This window comes from Hippocampus guttulatus, chromosome 3, assembly GCF_054856545.1.
Source record: "Hippocampus guttulatus isolate MCC_2025c chromosome 3, RoL_Hgut_1.0, whole genome shotgun sequence".
Classification (NCBI taxonomy): Eukaryota; Metazoa; Chordata; class Actinopteri; order Syngnathiformes; family Syngnathidae; genus Hippocampus; species Hippocampus guttulatus.
Window position 1 is genome coordinate 27529252 of NC_141263.1, and position 22061 is coordinate 27551312.

The window sequence follows — 22061 nt, forward strand, 5'->3', positions numbered from 1 at the left end:
AGAAATGCATAAAATCGTCCCTGCTATTCTTACCCTTCACTTCAGATGACCCGTAAACACGTCCGCCTGACACTTCAACGACCGCATCAAACCGACGAGCGAATTCATGACTGGATTCGATTGCAGTGCAATAATCGCTTTCATCCACGGGAGCTGCCAGAGTGAGAACAGCAGCGGACAGTCGATGTCTTTTAGAGCAGTGTTTTTCAAACTTTTTTGAGCCAAGGCACACTTCTTTCATTGAAAAAAATCTCGTGGCACACCACTAGCTGAAAATGTGAAAAAAAAAAAAGAACCATTAATGTGTTATATTGTTACTATGACCGTTTTTAACATTGAGGAATGACGTTATAACAGCTTGAATTGGAATCAAATGAGCACAAAGAAAAAAAAGTATTTTATAATCTTCCATATTTATTGTTTCACTGTTGTCCTGCATTCATGCGGCACAAATTCGCTTGTCTCTAGTGGTCGAAACACAAGGCAATTGGCTAGCTGTTGCTGCTCCCTAGCGGTATAGGAGGGTACTACACGATTACTTTCTGGGCGATAGACCGCACAGGCATACATATTGGATATTTTACCGCGGCACACCTGACAATGTCTCGCACAGGGTTTGAAAAACACTGTTTTGGAGCACACGTGTACGCATTTTGCCAGTCGGCTGCTGTATTTGCAGCACGCATTTGTCTTGCTTTGTTTGCTAGGGAGTCGGAGGCTGATTCGCTCCACGAGGATGCTCTTATCTCAAAACGCTTGGTAAGAACTTGTTCAGCACCAACTAAGCACAGCACGGGCCCTGTTTTTTTCTGGGTGGAAAAGGGGTATCAGAAGATCCAGACAGGAAGGGTGACGTGCTGCTCTTCACACCCAGCGACGAGTTCTGCTACCCCGTGATGTTTGTCATCTTCACGCCAAGTTGGGCGGTGCATATATATATCGACCAACGTAAACAAGCCAAATGGACGGTGTGATCCCCAGCCACGTTCACAGAAAGAAAGCCGCGTGTTTCACATCCACACATTGAAAATGTCTGCTGACAGTGAGAAAAGTGGTATGTAGGTGTGACGGGTTTATTATTGTTTTGTTTTTGTTTTTTCCCGATTAACCGTTATTTATCTAGGTTAGGAAAATATTAGTTGCTCCGGTGTGGTTATATTGAGGATTGCATTTTTTGGTCCTGATGTTTTTTACGGTCCATCAAGTTGCAATTAATTCCACGAACGGCACTCGTGGCCTCGGAGAGAACATCTGTAAGGTGCGAGTGAACTTGACTGTCATTGATCCCGTTTTCTTTCGATCTTGGTTTGAAGACGCATAAAACAGTCAGTTTCAGTTGAAGCAATTTATTGTGCCGCCAACTGCCGGTTGTACTCTGAGCCTGCAGGTAAGCGTCACGGCGGACTGGAGTCATGATCAAATGTTTGATCTCTCTCATGGTATTTCGAGCCCGCTGCCTTTGCTCAAAGTAGCTCCCTTTTAAAAGGCATACATCATGCTGTGAGACGACTCCACTTTTTTTCCATAAAAGATAAAGACCATCTTATTACCTACCCATTAAGAAGGTAACATTTTGTTAAATGAACGACTATTTAAACCACTCCTTTGAGCTCTGAGCCAGATTCAATGAATCTCAGCCGCACTTTAATCAACTCTGGATCCGCCGTGCCCCCCACCCCCCCACATCCTTTTCATGATTAAGAAGAATAAAAATTCATCGTATTTGATTGTTCCGAGTCTTAATTTAAAGGGCAACTCAAGTCCCCCAAGGGCAATCAGACATATTTCAACATCCGCCCTACGAAATATCAATATCATTTCTATTTCCGGCCAAGTGTAAATGACACAGGGACCGTGCAAAGAAATAAAATAGCTGTCTCTTTCTCTTTCTTGTACTGCAGTCTTCAGCTCGGATAGTGTCCTGTATCCATTTATGGGCATGTTGACCCCGTTTATTCTAGCCGATAAAGTGTTTTATGACCATCCTCGTGTTCTAAAACAAAAGCCCAAGAATACCGCCGGCCACGATCGGGACAACACGAGAGGTTGTTCAGCATTAATGTCTACATTGCTTAACCCGTCAGCCCCGATCATCAAAAAGCAGTGACTAACAAAGCTTTTGGCACTAAACAGCGATGAATGCTGAATATGCGGTGCAAATGGCATAATGGCCACAGTGCAAACAGCCGCATCAGCTCTTCTCTACCGGACAGCTCGCGTACCCAAGGGAAAGGTCACGGCGACCCATTTTTAAAGGCCTCAACTCCAACTGAGTCATATCACGGGGGCATCATCGCTGATACTGTGACATCCGTTGTAGGCCTTAACTCGGAGCTGTCAACAATTGCTTGTTGACAGCTTGTCATTTCCTAGGTCACTTTAAACCCTTCCCGAAAACTCAACTCTCAACTCAACTGTATTTACGGAGCGCTTTAAAACAATCAAGTGCTGTAGGCAAATTGCTGCACATGGAGCAGAAAGAATTCATACAACAAAAAACAATAAATTCATAATAAAGACAGTAAAAAAAGCACAAAAACAGTCAATCTAAAAATCAAGTCCAATGTTGAGTCAAAAGCCAAAGAAGAAAACTGAGGTTTAAAGACAGGCAATGAGATTTGAAGGTCTTTCCAAAGAGAAGGACCGGCGACAGAAACGGCTCCATCCCCTCTGAGCCTCCCCTTAGTTCTCGCTACCTCTAATAGGGTCTGGTTTGCAGATCCGAGACACCGGGCAGGAGCGTTGGGGGCAAAGAAGCTCAGAGAGCTAAGGTGGGGCGAGTCCATTTCAAGATTTGAAAACAAATAATAGGATCTTCAAAAGAACTCTAAAATGTAGAGGGAGCCAGTGAAGGGATGCCAGAGTAGGAGTGATGTGCTCCCTCTTATGAGTAGCAGTCAAGAGGCGAGCAGCAGCATTCTGGACCAACTGGAGACGCTTCATGGAGGATTGGCTGACTCCAAAGTCAAGTGCATTACACAGTCAGGACCAGCCATTTTCAGACGCTTCTTTACCCTACCAAGTGGAGAAAAAAAAATACATAAAGATGAATCTGGGATTGAATGTTTAGATTCTTTAAAAAAAAATTAAAAATGTCCATGGAACTCAATGAATTATAATGTGGAGTACGAAACATTTGAATCGGCATGATCTTAGAGGAAATTAAAAACAACAATAATCTTATTTTTTTTCTGCTTTGTAATGATCTACTTTCCACTTTCAAGTTTCTGTTTTGGAGTGCAGCAATCGTCAAGCAAACATCTGCCGTATTTACGCGCCACGGGTTGGGATGCTATCCAAGTCGCATATGGCCCCCCCCGGTAGGATAGGTTTACTCTTTTTCTCTTCTCTAAAACCCATCTGCTGCGGTTCTTACATCATGCCTCGCTGTTCACTTGGGCTCATTTTCCTCCGCAAGCAGTCATTTCCCCCCCAAAAAAATAAAATCAAATTGGAGAAAACAAGCATTGTTGTCATGATGGGTTTTAAGGAGCACAATTGCTAGCCCTGAATTCTCAAGGCAAGAGCGGGACAGCTCTTGAGATGGTAACGGTGAAAGCATTCATTTCAAAGTCTCCAGGATGAGTATTTGGTGGCTTGGAGGAAATCAAATGTAACTGGCGTGATGAAATGTCACAGGAAGAAATTAGGGAATTTTATGAAATGAATAGTTTCATAAAATTGCCGTTCAATCGTGAAGCGAAAGAAGGAGATGTTGTCGTCATTGTTCAGTGCGCGGGCTGCTCGGATTGTCGTGTCTGAAACATCAGCAAACGATTCCACTGACTTATAGATGTTTCTTTTCTTTCAACTAATATTGCCGAGGCTTTGGTCCACGTGTGTCGATTGCTCTTTTTCCTGCACTCGACTCTGGGAACATTGAAATACAATTTGGGTATGATTAGGAGATATTGGTTTTCAGAAACCAGGCTGGAAAGAAATATCCTCAAAAAGCCTGAATGCACGATGAAATAAACAGAGTCACTATTTGCTTGCATAATGTAAGAGAGGAATCCATTTTGAATGATGATATGAGCTTAGCGTACAAAACAGTTGTTTACTCTTTTTTGCAATTCTTGCATTTGGATTTGACAATAGATCGCCTTCTCTCCGAATAAACCAATATTTCCGAAAGCTACATTTCAAAAGCTGAAACATATCACAATGTATTGTTTTCTTTTATTTATTTATAGAAAATCAAATTGTTTTTCATTCCAGTTTAAATTGAAACCTTGACATTTTTGTACTCAGCCCTTGTGGATTTTTTTTTTCATTTCTTAAACAGACTTTTTGGTGGACGTGTTTATGAAATGGCAATATGGCGGACCCACCCCCCAAAAAAAGATCCCGCTGTTCTTCTGAGCATAACATACGGAAATTGAGCCTGGCCTCGGAATTTAAGCAAGTGTTTAAGCGCAGTTACAGTTTGAACAGAGGTACAAAGCTGTTTCCTGTTCCAGTCTGACTTTGAAAAATTCCTCATCTGCTGTGAGCCGGAAACAACAGGTCCGTGCAAAAATACTTTCTCTACTTAGCATGGATGACTTTGCTTCGTATTCACTTGAGGAACCCGCAGCATGAGCCTCTCATTCTAAAAACCATGAAATTTGCATCTCATCACTTTGAGCTTCGTGTCAAAGGGAGAACAAACACAGTGCAAACAAATATCATTATGCAGATCGGCAGAGAGGCAGCGCACTCGCTCTTGTTGATCTCAAGTACGCCTGCATACAAATGTTATCGCATTCCTGTGACTTTTCTTGACGCACTTGGATTTTTTTGAAAATCAATTCAAATTAGCGCCGTGTTAGAAAAGCCCTCCGCTGCTGTGACAACCTGCGCGGCAAAAGTACATTTCCAGGTAACGCGGGACTCAATTTTCACGTGGAAACCATGTCGCTTAATCTGGTGGGATCGGTTCCTTCGCGATGGGGTAATTCATCCCGAACAATTAGCCTCGGCTTTGCTTCCGGGGTCTCTCGGAGAAGGAACAAAACGCGCTGACGGACAGGACTCGTATTCAGGCACCAGGCGATGGCTCTGGAGAGGGTGTCGTTTTTGGCATTTGAAACACCTCCGCTCGCGCTCGTGTCACGAGAGAAGCGACAGACCTGACAGGCTCAGCCTCTCGGGAGCCGCCAGGCGTCTTTCCAATCTCCCCGGGTCAGCGCGGGGAGGGATGAGACGCCAGTGAGGAGCTTCTGGCTCGAAACGCTAATTACCATAGCCGCCGTGCGTTTTAGCAACACCGCGACGAGCGCAAGGTAGCGCGCGCCTCCTGGTGGCGCTGTCGGAGACCTCGCAGGACAGCCACTAATTGTGCAGAATGTCACGCTTAGGGTGTTCAGAGTTCGGGGCCGCCGAAGGCAACTTTCCGCATCGCTGGCTGATGCAAAATAAACGGGGAGACAAACAAGCGTTTGAATGGCCTTCCCCCAATTTGTTGACGCCGTTGCTTCGTGTTTGTGTGTCATGTCATGTCACGTCGTCAAAAAACAATCAACGTGTTCATTTGAGGATTTGAGCAACGCGGTGCAACCGTGTGACATCTCGCGCACGCGCTACAACAGAGCAGCACGGCACTACATGACGCACAAAAAAGCCTCGGCCCAAACTGATGATAATTTAATGAACGCTGGAAGGCAGAGTTTGAGGCGATGGACAAATATAAATATTAATTGAGACACTTGGGATTTGTGTGAAAGCTCCTTTTCCCGTAAGCTTCCATATTAAAGGAAATTGGTCCGATTTTTGATGCGGCTCGGAATACGCATTGGGGCTTCAAACGTGAACTTCTTGTGAACATCCGCTCATTGATATCGGAGGATTTGAGACGGAGTTTGTTCAACTTGCGGCGAGTGCGGCCAACTAACTTGTGACGCTCGTCTTTGATGAAGCCATCGCTTTTGGCTCTTTACATGTCATGTCGCAGATCTTTCATGAAGACATCAGAATGCCACAAAGCGCTGGCAACTTGACTCACCAATCACCCGTTCACACAATACCAACGTATTCCGTAATAAAGCCGCTTCATAGGATACAGAATATCAATGACATGTCAGGGCTGAGGGGTCTTTGAACTCTTTACCCGCACAGCGTCCGACTTCATCGTAAAAGAGACACTGGTTGGATGGTCCATTCGGTCGTCATTTTTCAAAACGGCTTTTCCTCATTTTAGGATCGCGGGGGAGCTGCAGCCTTTCCCAGCTGATTTTGACCGGGAGGCGGAGGTCCTCCTAACAGTCTGTGAGTGAAATAATCTGTTTCAAAATTGTATCTGGATCCAGATGATTTTATTTTGTGCAACCCATTGATGAAATAAAATTGGGTCAATTCAACACTTTTTTTTTTATACACTGCGTGATTTTTGGGGGGGGGGGGGGCACTGCGCATTGAAAAAGTTTTTTTATTGAATTTACTCGATTTGATTTCATTGAACAGCTGCATGAAATAGCATCATCGAGATCCAAATATGGAGTCGACTTAGAACATGGATCTGGATCCAGATGATTATATTTGGTGCAACCCCTTCATGAAATCAAATGTCACCAATTTAACACACCATTTCTTTTTTCAGTGCCATTTCAAACACTGACAAATGTTTTGATTTAAAGCTCATTTCAGTCACATTCTGATTCGGTCACGTTTGCGAGGTGGTGGTGGACCCCAAAAAGCAGGCAGAAGGGAGGAGCAGGGTGAACTTGACGAATTATATTTAATAAAACAGAGAAAACTGAATCCAAAACAAACAAAGTGCTAACAACCAAAACTAATCCAAAGTAGCAAAACAAAACCATGACTGTGGCAAAAAACTAACAGGAACAGAACCATGACAGAAACAAACATGACAGTTGCAAGCAAACAAACAAAAAGCAACGAACAAACATGACAGTAGCAAAGAGCAAACAATGACACGACAATGAGCGGTTGGGCTGGGAGTCCTTTTAAAGCACTAGTTACCTAATGACCAACAGGTGTGCAGCTGCAGGGGGAGCCCTACAGTGCCCCCTGTTGGTCCCAAACCGAATCATGACAGATTCGGCCCGAATGGCAACGCCCAACATACCCCCTGACTGTTTACTGCCAATGATGTCCGTTTTCAAGTTTTCCAACGGGAATTTGTAGACTGGGTGGAATGTTGTCCGCAGCTCACTGAAAAATGGCACGCAGATAACTTTGAATCAGGATGCTTGCAATCGAGACATTAAAGTCTGACCATGGAAAAACTAAATCCTCTTTGAAAAATAAATCGAAACATATAAAAACCTCAAAAAGTACAACCTTTTTTCATTAATAATGGTGAAAAAATAATGACAGCACTAAGAAAATTGGGAGACATGCATTATTAATTATTTTAGTCATCATCAAAGATGATGTTTTTGGCCACATTCTTTGTGATGCTTTGTTTATTTCATTTTTTTTTCAGATTTTGTTTTTTGTGTGTCAGGATTCTGAGATGCCATCAAGCACAGTTATCTTTTACGCTCACATGTCCAGAGGATCATCTACTGGCACCTTTAATGCATACTGGACCTCATGCCCCACCCCCTATTTATTATGATTTTTTTTTTTTAATGAAAAGGAAAAAAAAAGCTGACTTTTGAAAGTAAAAGAAAAGTTTGTATTCAGCCGCTTGAGGATTGCCCCCTGTGAAGCAGGCGTTAGAGTGTTAAACACTTGATCTGGTTCATAAGTGTCTAGCTTGCAAAATTGGAGGTTGTAATGAGAGAAGATTAAAGGCAATCTCTCTCACCTGGTGGCAAATTCCACACCGGGAGGCAACCGGTGGCTTGTCAAGATCCGGATGGCAGTTTCAGGGATTAGCTCATGATTTTAGGGTTCAAGAAGGACACATTAGGAGGTACAGCGAATAGCCATCCCACCGCCGCCACATGTACACACCAAACCAAGCACTTCAATAAGAATGTCAAAAAGGCAACAAAGGGCATTTGGCACATGTGTATACTGTATAAGTATGATGATTAATATAAACCATTATCATTATTATTATTGTTGTAAGGTGGAGGTCTTTTTATTGAGGGGGATTCAGTTGTTGTGCAGTATAGCACTGACCTTACATCCCATCACCACATGAGATAACAAGATAGTATAAGAGTCAAGCACAAACTGTTCCAAATGATATCTTGCCATGATGGCAGAAAGATAATACATTTGAACACTACACAATGTACGTTTTTGTCTATTCATTTAATCTCTCTGCCACATCGAGTCATATATAAATGTGAATGTCCAAACCCGTCCCATCCAGGCAGCTATTTTACAAAATATTACACATAAAATATATAAAATAAGTGTATTGTTTTTACTAAAAACAAGCAGAACAATAAAAAAGAAACTATTCTGTTTTTTGTTGTTGAACAAGGTCATGTGCCAAAGCGTGGCAGTTTGAATTTGGAACTCACGCAAGACCAAACTATCAAGTAGCAAAATCATAGGTGGTTGGAGAAGTCACGCACAGACAGAGGACCCTATTTTTGCAATTCTATCACCAAGCGCAACTGTGCACATCATTCTTTAGGTATTCTCGTAGAGTAAACACAACTGAATTACCCAGAGGGTTTGATGTACACTGTTATGTCTATAAATGAAATAGAGTGAAGTGATATCCACCACACATTCCAACGGAGCACATGATCTGTCTGGCTGCACCTCGATCGAATTCATCAAAATTGTCTTATGCCGCCTGCGTCACAACTTAGACCTGCTCCAACTCCCCACGCATGGTAAAATACATTTCCTACGGCGGGAAAATCAAGATGTGTCGGTTTTTATGCTGAGCGCATGTGCGAAAATAGAGGCCAGAGAATTTACATGAGGCGAAAGAAAATAATTGACTCATGGATTGAACATAGAGGGGCCGGCGGAGGAGACTGTTGCAGCTCATCTACCACTTGCTTCAGGCATTTATGCGACGACGATGACGGAAAAACGTCCATCGACCGCCCGTCCAATGGAATGCATTGGAAAACGATAGATCGTCAAATGTCAGCAAATTCATTTTTTTCCACCCCAAAGGTCTGAAAGCGGTTCATGGTTTTTGTCTACCTGTAAATGAGAAGAAACTGCACACGTCCTACAGTCAAAGGCATAGACACAAATGACAGAGTGGGTGTTCTTGATGGACCGCCGGTAAAAAATATATATATAATACAGGTTTGCCTTAAAGCCTCAAAAGAAGCCAGCTACGTTACTTATCGTGAGGTGCCAAAGTGCGAGACGATTCCTACTCCACCGGGTCATTAGAATTCTTCTTATGGCTGGCCCACTGCAGCACACACACGAGGCATTTTGTGTCCTTGGCAACAGGCCCTCTACTCAGTGCGCAATCTTCATCGTTCTTTGAACTATTCGCCTTTTGCATCTTACTCGCTGCCTCGTAAGAACGATCGACATGTGGAATGGCTGTCACTTTCACTTCAATGATAACATCTTCCACCTTCACCATGACCGATCCTGCAATCGCTCTTGGGGCTCCATGCGAAAAAACCTCCGCCGCGAGACGTCATTTTCTTCAAACTTCTCCATATCTTAAATTTCTCCTTATACAGAGTGTCATATGGACGTCATGGTAGTGGACCCCAAAAAAAGCAGGGACGGGTGGCGGCCGCAAGATAATCAACAACGGGTCACAATACCGCAAGGCTCGGAATAAGATGCGTCACAAAGAATATTTTGCACCTCATTAATACACATTAGATAGCAAAACTGAGACTCAAACTCTTTGCTCGGCCCACGTCACCTGCGCAGGAATTTGGGAGGTCGAGGGAAGCCATGTGCCATTTACGCAGAGGCAGTTAGCTAAAAAAGAAAACCAATAGTTCATTCATTATATTGTCATATTTGTGTTGTTTAATGAAATTCTTGCTTCAGTTTCCTAGGATCAACCTGCAGACAACAAAAAAGGTCCACAAAGTTGGAAAGTCGCTCCTCCAATGAAGTCATTGATTTGCCAAACTGCTCCGCAAAATAAAAAAATAAAAAAAGGTTCGCCAAACTGCTCCACAAAGAAAACAAAAAACATTTTGAGGACTATATGCTGTCGTATGTAAATTCCAAGTCCCTTTTCCCGTGTTTAAAATCTCCACCCTATGCGATATCAACGCAAGCGTGCCCAACGTCATCGTCGAGATTCACGTTGCTACTGTCTGAAAAAGCTTTTAGCATTTTACAACCTTTTCTCCCCTCAAATGTGCTCCGCTCCGCGAGTGACCTTTTCCCTTCTATCACTTACAGGATCAGTCTGCATTCTACTCGCCGTTGATTACTCGATGCCCTGTCGGCTCACCTTGAATTCAGCCGTCATCCTGTCATCTATTTTCAATGCGATCTGATCTTGCTGGCCTCTTATTGGTGGTGCCCATGTTAACTCCTCCCTAGATGTGCACTAACAGAGCGCGACTCTCAGTAAGCGGCACACGCTAGTGTTGAAGACATGGCCCAAGCTTTTATAAAATCAAAACGCTCCTCGGTTTTCCTACGCTATTGCCAGTATATTATTTTAAAAGAAATAAACCACATTTGCGAGGATAATTGTGCACTCCAAATTGTCCCGAGGTGTGATTTTGTCTCTGTGTACCCCGCGATTGGCTGGTGACCAGATGAGGGTGTCCCCCGCCTTCCGTCCGAAGACGGCTGGGATCGGCTCCGGTACGACCGCGGCCCTCAAGAGGATAAGATGCTCGGAAAACGGATGGACGAATGGACCATCCGCATGAAAATTCATCTTTTGAATGAACTCATTTTGAAGCACAGTTCTCACAACAAATTCTGGGTGGGGTGCTGCAACCGAAATAGTCGCAGATTAGCATCAGTGAACGCACGCAAGCACGTGGTTCAGCTTCTCTGCTCTTTTTCTTGATCACCACTTTTAAAATGGTCTGCAAACAAATAACAGAGGATTATTTTGTACGGCAGCGTCTGCGCCGCTGAGATAAATTCATCGACGTGAAGGATAATGTATGAAGCAATGTAGTTCTTTGCAAATAAAAACAACTTTGACAAGTGGAAGGAGCCCAGCGTAAATGGAACTTTGGTTACCCAGATAAGATATTGTTTCCCATGCGCACCCTTTGGATTTCTTGCTTTGCCGTGACAATAAATGTTCAACATTAATATAGCATGAATTGTGGTACCACCAAGTTTTGTGTTGTAACACTCGAGACTGTACTTGTTCGAGAGACCACATTTTCAAGGTCTCCTAGCTATCTCAAACTCGACTTCCAATAAAAGTGTTAAGATTGGAAAACCTGTGGATGCCGTGCTTTGAAAATAAAAACCCTAAAACAATGCAAACACTGTTTTGGCTGTCAAATGTTTTTAAAGGAAATTGAAAATAAAGAGAAAAACTGCTCCGAATTGTGTGGTCTTGAGTACAACACTACCACAAATATAAGGAGACCGTGTACCGGTACGCACCAGTATGGAGTACCAGCACTTCTCAATTTTATTGTATGGTGATCCACAGGGCTCTATTTTGGGGCCCCTGCTGTATTCCTGGTATTTGCTGCCGCCAGGTTCCATCCTGGTAAAACATGCTATTTCCTTCCACTGCTACATGGGTAACAGTCAGATCTATGCCCCGTGAAGCAAAAAAAATGCTTTCTCCTGATGGCTACTTTTGTCCAATCCCAAACACATTCGCATCGAGAGAATGTGATCATCTTGCGCAAACTATGCAATTAGGTTATTTGCCCAACACAAAATACTGTTGGTGATTCTATTTACAGTGGATGAAGAGCGAATAACAATCTGTCATGAATTTACTAGAAAACGCACATTATATTCACAGTGATTGTTGGCTCAAAAATATCTATCTATCTATTATCGACTCAACTCAGAGTCTACAGTTAAATTCTAAAATTGTTAATTGCAACTGATGAAATGACTATTTAGTACTGGCTGATCGCTCTGTTTTGCAACTTTAGCAGGGACCAAAGAGTTGCCTGTAATTCCACATTCCTGGGAACGTTCTTCTCCTTACTGTGACTAATCATCTTAGAGGATGCTCTTCATCAGGCCCCCGTCTGCTCACCCAAGCTGTTGGCACTGACTCTGGCGATAATGACTGAGGCGAGTTTGAGACGATGTTTATTGGTTGACAGCAGCACCCCGCTTCCCCTGCATGCTCCAGCAAGCATTTCCATTTAGTTCACTTCTCAAGCACCTGTCTAATTTCTCTTTGGAGACAGAAATCCTTTAAAGCCCATTGTATCCTAGGGCAACATATTTACAGAGGCCCGCTTTTCCAATAGCGAGGAGAGATGAACACCGCTTCCCGATATATGAATGCGTGCCGCCCTTCCACAGACTCGGGGCGAGGGCCTGAGCAACTCTGGCCATGGTCCCGCTCCGATCTTCTGAACACGTGGTGCGGTTCGTAGGGAGTTCGGACATTGATTCTGTCAAAATGATACCTCCCAAAATTAATATAATTATATTCATTTTCTTTTCTGAAAGGAAAATCTGTCAGGCCAAATGAAAAATTATACAAGAAAAAAATAAATAAATAAATAAATCCACAATGTTTGGTTTTGTTTTTTTTGTTTTTTTTTCATGATTGGCTGTTCTTGAATTGTCTTTCAATATAAACATGAATCCTCCAAAAAGTATCAGTAGTACACTCGTACAGTAATTTTGCTGCATGGGGTCGCACGGCTGCCAAAGTGACAGCCTGTTTTTGTTCATCCTCGATTGTCAAAAGACGTGTGAACTACAATAACAACATGGCTGCTGGGAAGGAGTTCAGAATTTCAGACGTGTCGACACTTTTGTCTCAACGAGTATCCCAAAATCAGTATGATCCCATTTTCTGAAACAACATTCTAAAAAGAAACATTGAAGTGGATTTCAAGCCGCTTCCCTGTATGAGTGGGGAGCGGGTATTTTATTTAGTAATTTATTATTATTTTTTTTTTACCACATACTCTCCAAATAATTCCATTGCACCTTTCACATTTCAATTGGAAATCAACAATTAGGATAAAATACTAAATTTTATTGGACTGTATATTACAGTGACAATGACAGGAAAGCTCATTTTGCAGTTTTGGTTGGACAGCAATGTTTTTTTTTGGGGGGGCGGGTTGATACAATTAGTCAAACGACAACACGACCACCCAGTTTTACGATGTTCCACTGAGCCGCTGTTCCTGAGGCCGTATTTCCTGTCGCGAGCCAACAGAGGCTTGGGCGTTGCAAATCTCCTCTAGCCACTCATACTGTCAATCACAAATCCAATTTGGCTGCTGAGAGGTCTGTGATTTGGTCGTTGGGATGAAACTTTGGTTGCATAAACCATTTGTTGTCTCGGAAAGAATAAAATTAAAAATAAGGACAATAAATACCTTAACTATTATGGAGACAGCTCCAAGTAGTGTTTCTCTTTTTCACTTGTCCTTTTATTGGTGGCATTAGAGGAGCTTGTCCTCCAGCGTCGCACCTGTTGGTCATCATGTCATGAGCTTTTTCTTTTAAAAGGCCCGCCACACCAACCACTCGGTGTTGGACCGTTGGTGGGAGAAGAGACTTGTGCTGCAGCCCAATACCAAATTGTTTGGGGCAGAATACAAGTTTGCAGCCCAGCGGTTAGGGATCCCCGCTACAGAAAGTATTTTTGCAATGAAGATGAAAAAGTAAATAGGCATCAAATAAATAAATAAACTTGTCAACACGGTGGTCAACTGGTTAGCATGTCTGCCTCGCAGTGCAGAGGTGCAGGGTTGGATTCTGGCTCTGGCCTGTGCGGCGTTTGCTTGCTCTCCCTGTGCCTGTGTGGGTTTTATCCGGGTAATCCGATTTCTGACAGGTTGATGGGACACTCCAAAGCAAACGGTTGTTCGTCTCTGTGTGTCCTGCGATTGGCTGGCGACAAGTTGGGGAAGACCCCGCCTACTGGCCGAAGACGGCTGGGATAGGCTCCAGCACGCCCAACACCCCCTGATGATCAGCGGATAAGAAATTGGATGGATGGATGAAATAAATAAACTTTTTTTTTTTTTTTGCCAAATTACAATCTGGGAATAGGGGAATTTACGAATTTGAAACCGTGAACATGCAAGGGTCGAGCTCTTTTGTGTCTGTTTAATACCGTTGCCATGACTTTATTGAAATGTCCGACTCCCTGGCCAGCTAGACGCAAGAAAACATCAGCCTTTTGTCTGCGACCATGTTTTTGGAATGCATTTACATAAAAAACAAACAAACAAATAAACCAAAAAAACATATCCCATGGTTAAATTATCTTGTGAATTGTAAAGAGTATAATCACAAAATACAGCTTTTTGGTCCTTTAATGACGCACAGGTGACATTTGTATGCCACATGAAAAGTGCTGAGTGCAAGTAGACTTGAGTAAAAAAATCAAAGCATTCAACAGCTCCAAGTTTGAAACCTTGGACCCGAACGAGAGGTACAAGTGAGCAAGTAGAGGAGCAAAAAAAAAAAAGAAAAGAAGCAATGTGTCCACTTTGCATTTCAAACATTTGCGCGATGACTAACAAATGATTCTCATTAAACTGATACTTGGTATTATGCGAAAAGTGAATGATGAAATGCAGATTTTTCTGCTTCACAAAATTAGTTTCTGTTCACTGTCGACCATCAGTCTTTCTCTCAGAGAGAGACATTAGGTGCATGTTTTTCAGTTAACTACTATAGTAAATCTGATGACACATGACTTGTAGTGACGGGTCTGAACCATTCATGTCACGAGTGGCCATTGTGGTTTGCATGTTTTTTTTTTAACAAACACCCTTTTCGAACAAGCGCATTATCGGCTTCTCATGGCTAGCAAGATGCTACTTGACCACCCAACTTGACCACTTATCGCCACTCTCCCGCTGCACCGTTTCGGTCACCTCGTTGTCTCTGCGCGTACCTCATGCAAGTATTTTGAAATGTTAGCGTCACTCATCCTCAAGTGGCTTCACTTCACCGCATACTGCAATATGCAAATTGTAATAATCAGTGGGAGCACAGCAATACAGGCTAGGTGAGTAGTTACCCTCTTACCCCTCCGCTACACGTCTTCTCCCATAGTAACAAATGCTAAATGTAGTCTTTTTTTAAAGTTTTTTATGTCGTGAGTCTGGCAAGTCTTTGGTATTTAGGACACACACACGCACACAATCAACATCTCAAGATCGCCACCCACTTTTGACGATAATAGCTACTGCTGAGGCCTCCTGCTAAGGGTTCGACTATATCAGTCATCTGTATTTTCATAGGGTGGCGTGGTCGTCGACTGGTTAGCACGTCCGCCTCACAGTGCAGAGGTGCAGGGTTCGATTCCGGCTCCAGCCTTCCCGTGTGGGTTTTCTCCAGATATTCGGGTTTCCTCCCACATTCCAAAAACACGTGTGGCAGGTTCATGGAACATTCGACATTGTCCCGAGCTGTGACTGTGAGTGTAAACGTTTGTCTCCGTGTGCCCTGCGATTGGCTGGCTACCGGTTCAGGGTGTCCCCGCGCCTACTGCCCGAAGACGGTGAGGATAGCACGCCCGCCACTCTCATGAGGAGCGGATGGATGGATGAATGGATGTATTTTCATACCGTAGTGTGCGCATGGGTGTTATTTATGTTCAAACTGAAATTACAAGACGAGACATGAGTGCAGATATTCCACTTGAAAAGTAGCCTGTGCGTGCAAGAAAGTGACACGGCGCATCCTCCTCCCCGTTGCGTCTTAGCTAAAGTGGAGATCGAGATGCAGCCTGCTGACTCAACTCTGGGTTCACTGTAAATACTGTATGATTAATTATGGATGAATGGATGCAGTGTTTTCCTCAGAACATAAAAAAAAAAAAAATTGCTGAAATACCGTGGAACCTGTATTGCATTCCGGGCTGAGATAAGATGGGGGTTTTTTTGTTGCCTCCGTATGTTGTCCATGTTATGTATGCATTTGAGAAAAAAAAAAAGGGTTTCCTCTGTCTGTTACATTTTCTTACAGATAAACACGGAGGTGACAGTGTAACTGTCCCGGTCTATTCACGTCGGCGTTACACTTTAAAATGTAAAAGAAAGTCTACTTTCTAACTCTGTCATCCCAAGACTCAATTTGTGGCAACTTAATAGAAAAGTAAGTTTATGATTGCCGGGTGGAAACATTGGTGGTGTCTCGCCAATAGCGATTTGCCATCCGGTGGCCATTTAACCCTGTAAAATTCCACATTCACTCATTTTGTTTGGCTCGCTTCCCAGCATCATTAAACTCCGAATGACTTTTCGGATGCGGCTATGGACGGAGTAAAAATGCTTTAAGCTGTTTTATTGATCATCAAGCATGCGCACATTTTCTTGGCAAAGGTCTATTTGATTAACGTTTGGTGTAATAAATTCATGTCTGTTGTGGTTTTTTGGGGGGTTTTATTTTTAGGATCTGTTTATATATCCATGTCGATATTATGACGCTGCAGGATATATCTTTGTCATGTGGGATTCTAGGAGGACTGACATTTATTGTTTATGTCTGTCGTTTAAAAAAAAAAGCCTTGATTCTGTTAACAAAGACGTCAATTAGCTTGAAAGTGTCACAGTGTTAGGCCATTGTGTCATTTACTCAGCTTTTTACCTGCACTTGTATTCAACCAGCTCGGAATCATTAACCAAGTGATCTATTGAGTTTCTTGTGTCCTTCTTGTTCTTAAGATGCTGTTGATGTCCTTGTAGTGGGAGGGAGTCGACAAGAGTTTCTATTCATTCGGTGACTACTGAGAGGTCAGTTTTGAAAATGTGAGATGTGTGTATTCTGCCTGTAGGGTTGAACATTGGCGCTGATATAAAATGTCAGTGTGCAAAAATGATGTCACCCCCCCCCCCCCAACCCCCACCCGTCTCATTTAAACTCAGTTGTGATTTAATGCTGGTTTTTGTTTCATTCATTCATTCTCTGTCCAGCACATCTTAATGACAACCATTTTTGGGGGGGCCTGGCCTGTTTTCTTTTTTTTTTTTTTTAATCTGATCTTAAATCATTGAAGGGAGGAAGAGGCAAGCATTGAGTCAAGTCAAGTCAAGTCAGCTTTAATGTCAAATATGCTCTATGTGCAACAGACAGCACAGATGAAAAGTCTTTCCTCTCAACCACAGTGCAACCACATATTGTTGCTTTGTCACGTTTTGGTGTCACCTAGTGTCCCAAAATGGTGACCAATCGTCACCAAAATTGATATGCACAGCTCTACTTTTGTCCACTTCAAAAAATATATGAAAATATAAGCGCAACCAGCACCATATTTTGCAATTTATTGACATAAAATGTCAGCTTTTATGAGGGAAAGCCACCTCCACAAAAGTGAAAACATTATCCCCATCGTCGTTATTTATTCATTTTTATTTCACAGGTTGAATGTGCAAACGCCTAAATGGTGCGTGCGTAGAGACCGAACCGCGAGGGTTGGATGAAACATAAACCAACTCGGGGCGCACTATGGTTCTATCTATTGCATGGAGGAGGAGCGGCTGCACACGTCAAACTTTGGACATGACAACGAGTAAACATTTCTCCACCTCACAGAGAGACGCGGCACGGGCGCGAGCAGAACAACTGAACTCATTATGAACCTCTGTACATTCTATTTATCCGGCTCATCAAAAAACCAGAGCGATAGAAACCATGGACGGATCCCACGTTTGAAATCATCAGATACTCTTCAAAAACAATTTCAGAGTCAATTAGGCCAACGCGGCGCTCGCTTTCGTTCATCTGTCAGCTGCGAAAAGATCGGCCGCGATTCTGTCAGAGATCACCCGCCGTTTTTCTCTTGCCGCCCGTATTTATGTGGCGCCGGCCGGTCCGCCCTCGCAACCCAACCTGGCGCCGACCTCGGGGCGGTGCGCTTGCCACTGAATGATAAAATGAGAAAAGTGGGTCGGCGATGTACATCCCCCAACCAGAAATAGTGGCACGTTAACATCTTGAGAGCAGCAAGACTTCCAACTGGGAAATCATCTCTAAATAAATCCAATGAGTTTAACAAATAGGTGAAGAGCCTTCGGGAGGCCCAGGTTTGCTCTTGGGAAGCGCCAACATGTCTGGATGATTAACCGAGAAATGAATGACCTGCTCATGTATACGCGAGAAACCCACTTGAGCGGCTGGATGACTCCAAATGAAATGATATTTGATCACTTGTTTTTCTTCACAACGTCATTCTTTCACTCTCAAGGTGTTTCATGATTGACTTTTTTGAAAGATGGAAAAACAAAATGACCAAACTCACCGGAGTTGGGATCGGAGTTGCCGTCTGCTTCGGTTCTCTTGTCGGGGGAGGCCTGCTCGTAGAGGTCGTCTTGCGCCTGCACCAGAGGGAGAGGTTGTGTGAGGAGGGCGCCACTGCCTACGGGCTCGTGCTCCCCCAGACCGCTGTCACTGCAGCTCTCCTGGGAGCCGTCCGGCAGGTGAAACGTGACGCGCCGCTGCGACTAGAACCAAGAGCACAGAACAGAGCCTGGCATGTTAATGCTCTGCGTCGCGCTTTTTTTTTTTTTTTTTTTTTTAATCATGAAATTAATCGAAACGAGTGCTCGCTACTTCACAGCGCTGAAGTTTGTGAGACACCGCCTCGGATTTGGCCATCGACTCATTTAGACTCATTAGAGTAAGGACTTAAGATGCGATTTTGAGAACGTTTTCGCCTCAGATTTGCTGTTAAGTGTCGTGAGGGGCCTCACCGTACGCTAAACGGTCACGTTTCACTGCACAATGACAACCCATAACAGCAAGCAAATTACACATCGTGAGGAAAATAATACAAAGAGGTGAAGAGTTGAAACCGTGTGATGATCTCTTCAGTGATATGTCATACATTTAACATAAAGACGATCTCTTTGTGGTATTAGTGGCAATGTTTTATCACATGAGTTTTGCTGCCGAAATGGTTGAGTGTTGTCACTTTGATTTGATTTTTACCACAGCAAAGCGGACCGAACAAAACATTTGACACTCGTGTGGAGAAAAGCAATTTGTTCTACAGACATGACTTGTAAACTCTGCGATTATTGGTTTGCGGGCGCCCACGCGCACCCACGCACTCGATCTTCAAAGCCCACCTGATTGAATTTCAATGACTAATTTCGATTGTCTCCCCCCCCCCACCAGCTCTAATGACATTTTCCTCAGGCTTTTTCCTAAATCCAGACGCGAGCCTCCAGCTAACCTTTCATTGTCACGGGGAGGTGTTCGTGCCACATCATTGTTGATGACAGACAGCCACAGCTTTTACACTCATTATTGGCAAAAGTAAAGGTCACCCAATCTGCAGTCTCATGCAAATGACCTCGTTATATATTTAAAATTGCTCCAAGAACATGCAGTTGTTCAATTAAACCAAAAAGGTGTCTCATAACAGAAACAAGAATGTGGAAAGGGGGGGTCTGTGTGAGTGGAGGAGAGAGGGGGTTGGGGGGGGGGAGGGTGGGAGGCATCTTGCAAAGAGAGAGATTGTTTCCTTCAGATTCAAATACTTCTGTCGTGATGGATGTGAATAATGGATGGATGTATTTATGGGTACACTAAAGCGGAGAAGAGGGGATGGAAAAGCGAGGATGGAAATGGAGGTGGGTGGAAACTACTCAGTGTGTGGACCATTGTACCTTGCTTGCCAAATCTTTGCAATCCTCTCATTAACAAGAAGTGCATCTCGTCCGAGAGAGAGAGAGAGAGAGAGACACAGTGCCGAGGTGCAATTCTGGAGGAAAGCAGAGTACCCGGAGAAAACCCACCCAGGCACGGGGAGAAAATGCCAACTCCACACAGGAATGCCGGAGCCGGAATCAAACCCTGGAGCGCTGCACTGTAAGGCAGACGTGCTAATCATTAGCGTGTCAACCCTGACGGGGAAATTGAGAAGGAAATTACATTTGAAATGGAGGGCTGTTAACAGTGTCATGATTCTGTCTTTGTTGTCCGCCAATAAATGAAAGAAGAAGCGGTTAACAGAAAGTAACGGTAACAAATGGACAAAACGTCCATCCAAACGCGCAGCTGCCGGGCAGACATGATTTCCGCAGATGAAGCGGCTTTGGCAAGAGAAGTTCGTCCGCAGCGACGTGAAGGAGGAAGCTATTGTGCGTGCTACATCGTCAAAAACGAGGCCATACGAGAAACCCGTTGAATTATTTCAACAAGTAGCAAAAAATGTGAGTGTCATTTGAACAGCCTGACCACGTCGGCATTAGCGGTTTAATCGCTAGCCAGCAGCCACCGGATGGAAGCAGAAATCAATCGTGTCACATTTGCAAGTAGCAATGGCGCTCATGCCTTTGGTACATTATAAGCGTTTTTAATTATTCCTCATCGGTCCATTTCTTTGTAGTTCACGGTGCTATTTTATTTTATTCTACATTTGTTGTCCAGGAGAATAACACTGTTTAAAATGAATCTTCATCAAATGTTGAATTACTCTCGAATATAATTCATCGGGCACGTAAGCTACATTGGTGGCTGTTATTATTTGACCACTTTGACCAAGACAGAATCTTGATGAAGAGCACATACCGCTGCTTAGCCTGTGATCTGACTCATCGCAGGACGGGACTGGACTCGCCCAAGTCAAACTGACTTGGGAACGGCTTCAGACTTGAACGTTACGACTTGAGACTTGCCAATGTGTGAATTGATTCCATCTGCGGGACGTGGCCGAATGCGCGTTTGGAAGCATTTCTGCATTCCGGCTTGCCGAGAGTCGCTTGTAATAATATTAGCGTAAGACCAGCTTTAACTGTCCCTGCTGCCAGTTTACAAGATATTATGGCTTATCACGCCGGCTAACTCTTATTATCTGCTTGTGTTTGTTTGTTTGTTTGTTTTTTTAAATAAAATCATCTCCCTGTCCAAACACACTCGACACAAACACTCTGTCAAAAGCTTGCAAATGATGAGGACTTGCATTTGTCCTTGCATGTTGTTTGCAAAGCAAACTGTACAGAATTTAATAGGTAAAATCAAAGGCCAGTTTGGCATACGTCATCCAAGTCAACAAAAATCCTCCAACAGTATAAGGCATCTTAGCCTGCTACGAAACCATTGTAGCTCTAAATCTAAGATTGGCCTATAAATGTAGTCGGTTGCATTGCAAATGAATTTATACTGCATGGGGTCCATTGATTCGGAGCTTGGCTTTTCATATTAAATTCAAGAACTAACAAGTAGCCCTTTAAACTGAAATGGAATATTGACTTTCAAAGGCGCAGCCTGTGTTTAAAGCAGACTGAAAATGCAATGCATCACAGGCTTTTTTTTTTTCTTTCAGCCTTTCGTTCTTTCCTGAACGGACCTGTTCAGGAAAAAGGTTTGGTCACTACGATCAAACTAAAGGGCCGCTTGATGTGACAGTAAACAAGTCGTGATGTTTCTGCGCACTCATTTTGCTCCTGAGTTTGACCACATGGAGTGCAGTGTTTAATTAAAAAACTATAATAAAAAAAAAACAACAACAACAACTTCTGTGCGGTATTGTGTTTCAGGAAAACGGTGCGATCCTCAGTCGAGAAGCACACACACTGAGCAGAATGTAAATGCACAGACGCGCACAATTGCACACCCAGAAGACTGCAACCTCCTCACCCCCACAAATAATCTGATCTCGCAGCAGTCTGACGCCTGCAGTGAGAGAACACATCCCACGAGTGTGTTCTCACAATCACACCACTAAGGGAGATCAGTCACCCGGGAGAGTAGAACGCACACAAAAAGACCTCTTTCCATCTCTCCCTTTCTTTCCCCATTTCCCCGAAGACCAAAGGTGCTCTGCCATCTGCTGGCCATCTTTGGAACTACGTGTCTATTGACTTGGGGCTCAAACAAACCAAAAACAATGAAATGTTGAAAAATGCTCATCTTGCTCCAGCCTTATTTATTTAGAAGAAACGTTCATTCAAAGTGACAGTTGAATCAGTCTTGCCTGTTTTGGATTTTGACTCAAACATTGACTCATTCTTCTCTGACTGCCTTTCCTGTGGCAAACTTTGCAGCCTTCCACGTCTCAAAGTGAAGTCATCGCCCTTACGTTTTGAAAAATATGTCCCTGTGAGTGTATT

The 22061-nt window shown here is 43.4% G+C and overlaps 1 protein-coding gene across 6 annotated transcripts in view; it reads right to left on the reverse strand.

The window, feature by feature from the left end:
- pcdh9 (protocadherin 9) overlaps nt 1-22061 on the reverse strand; it is a 153194-nt gene that overhangs the window by 17008 nt on the left and 114125 nt on the right. For 2 of the 6 annotated variants that reach the window (XM_086107857.1, XM_086107856.1), the window contains one exon: nt 18245-18320. In XM_086107857.1, coding sequence (XP_085963983.1) covers nt 18245-18320 — 76 coding nt within the window. Of the gene's footprint in view, nt 1-353; nt 3016-18244; nt 18447-22061 lie in introns of those variants that run through there. The other 4 variants (XM_086107855.1, XM_086107854.1, XM_086107859.1 and 1 more) reach the window with 3 other exon arrangements.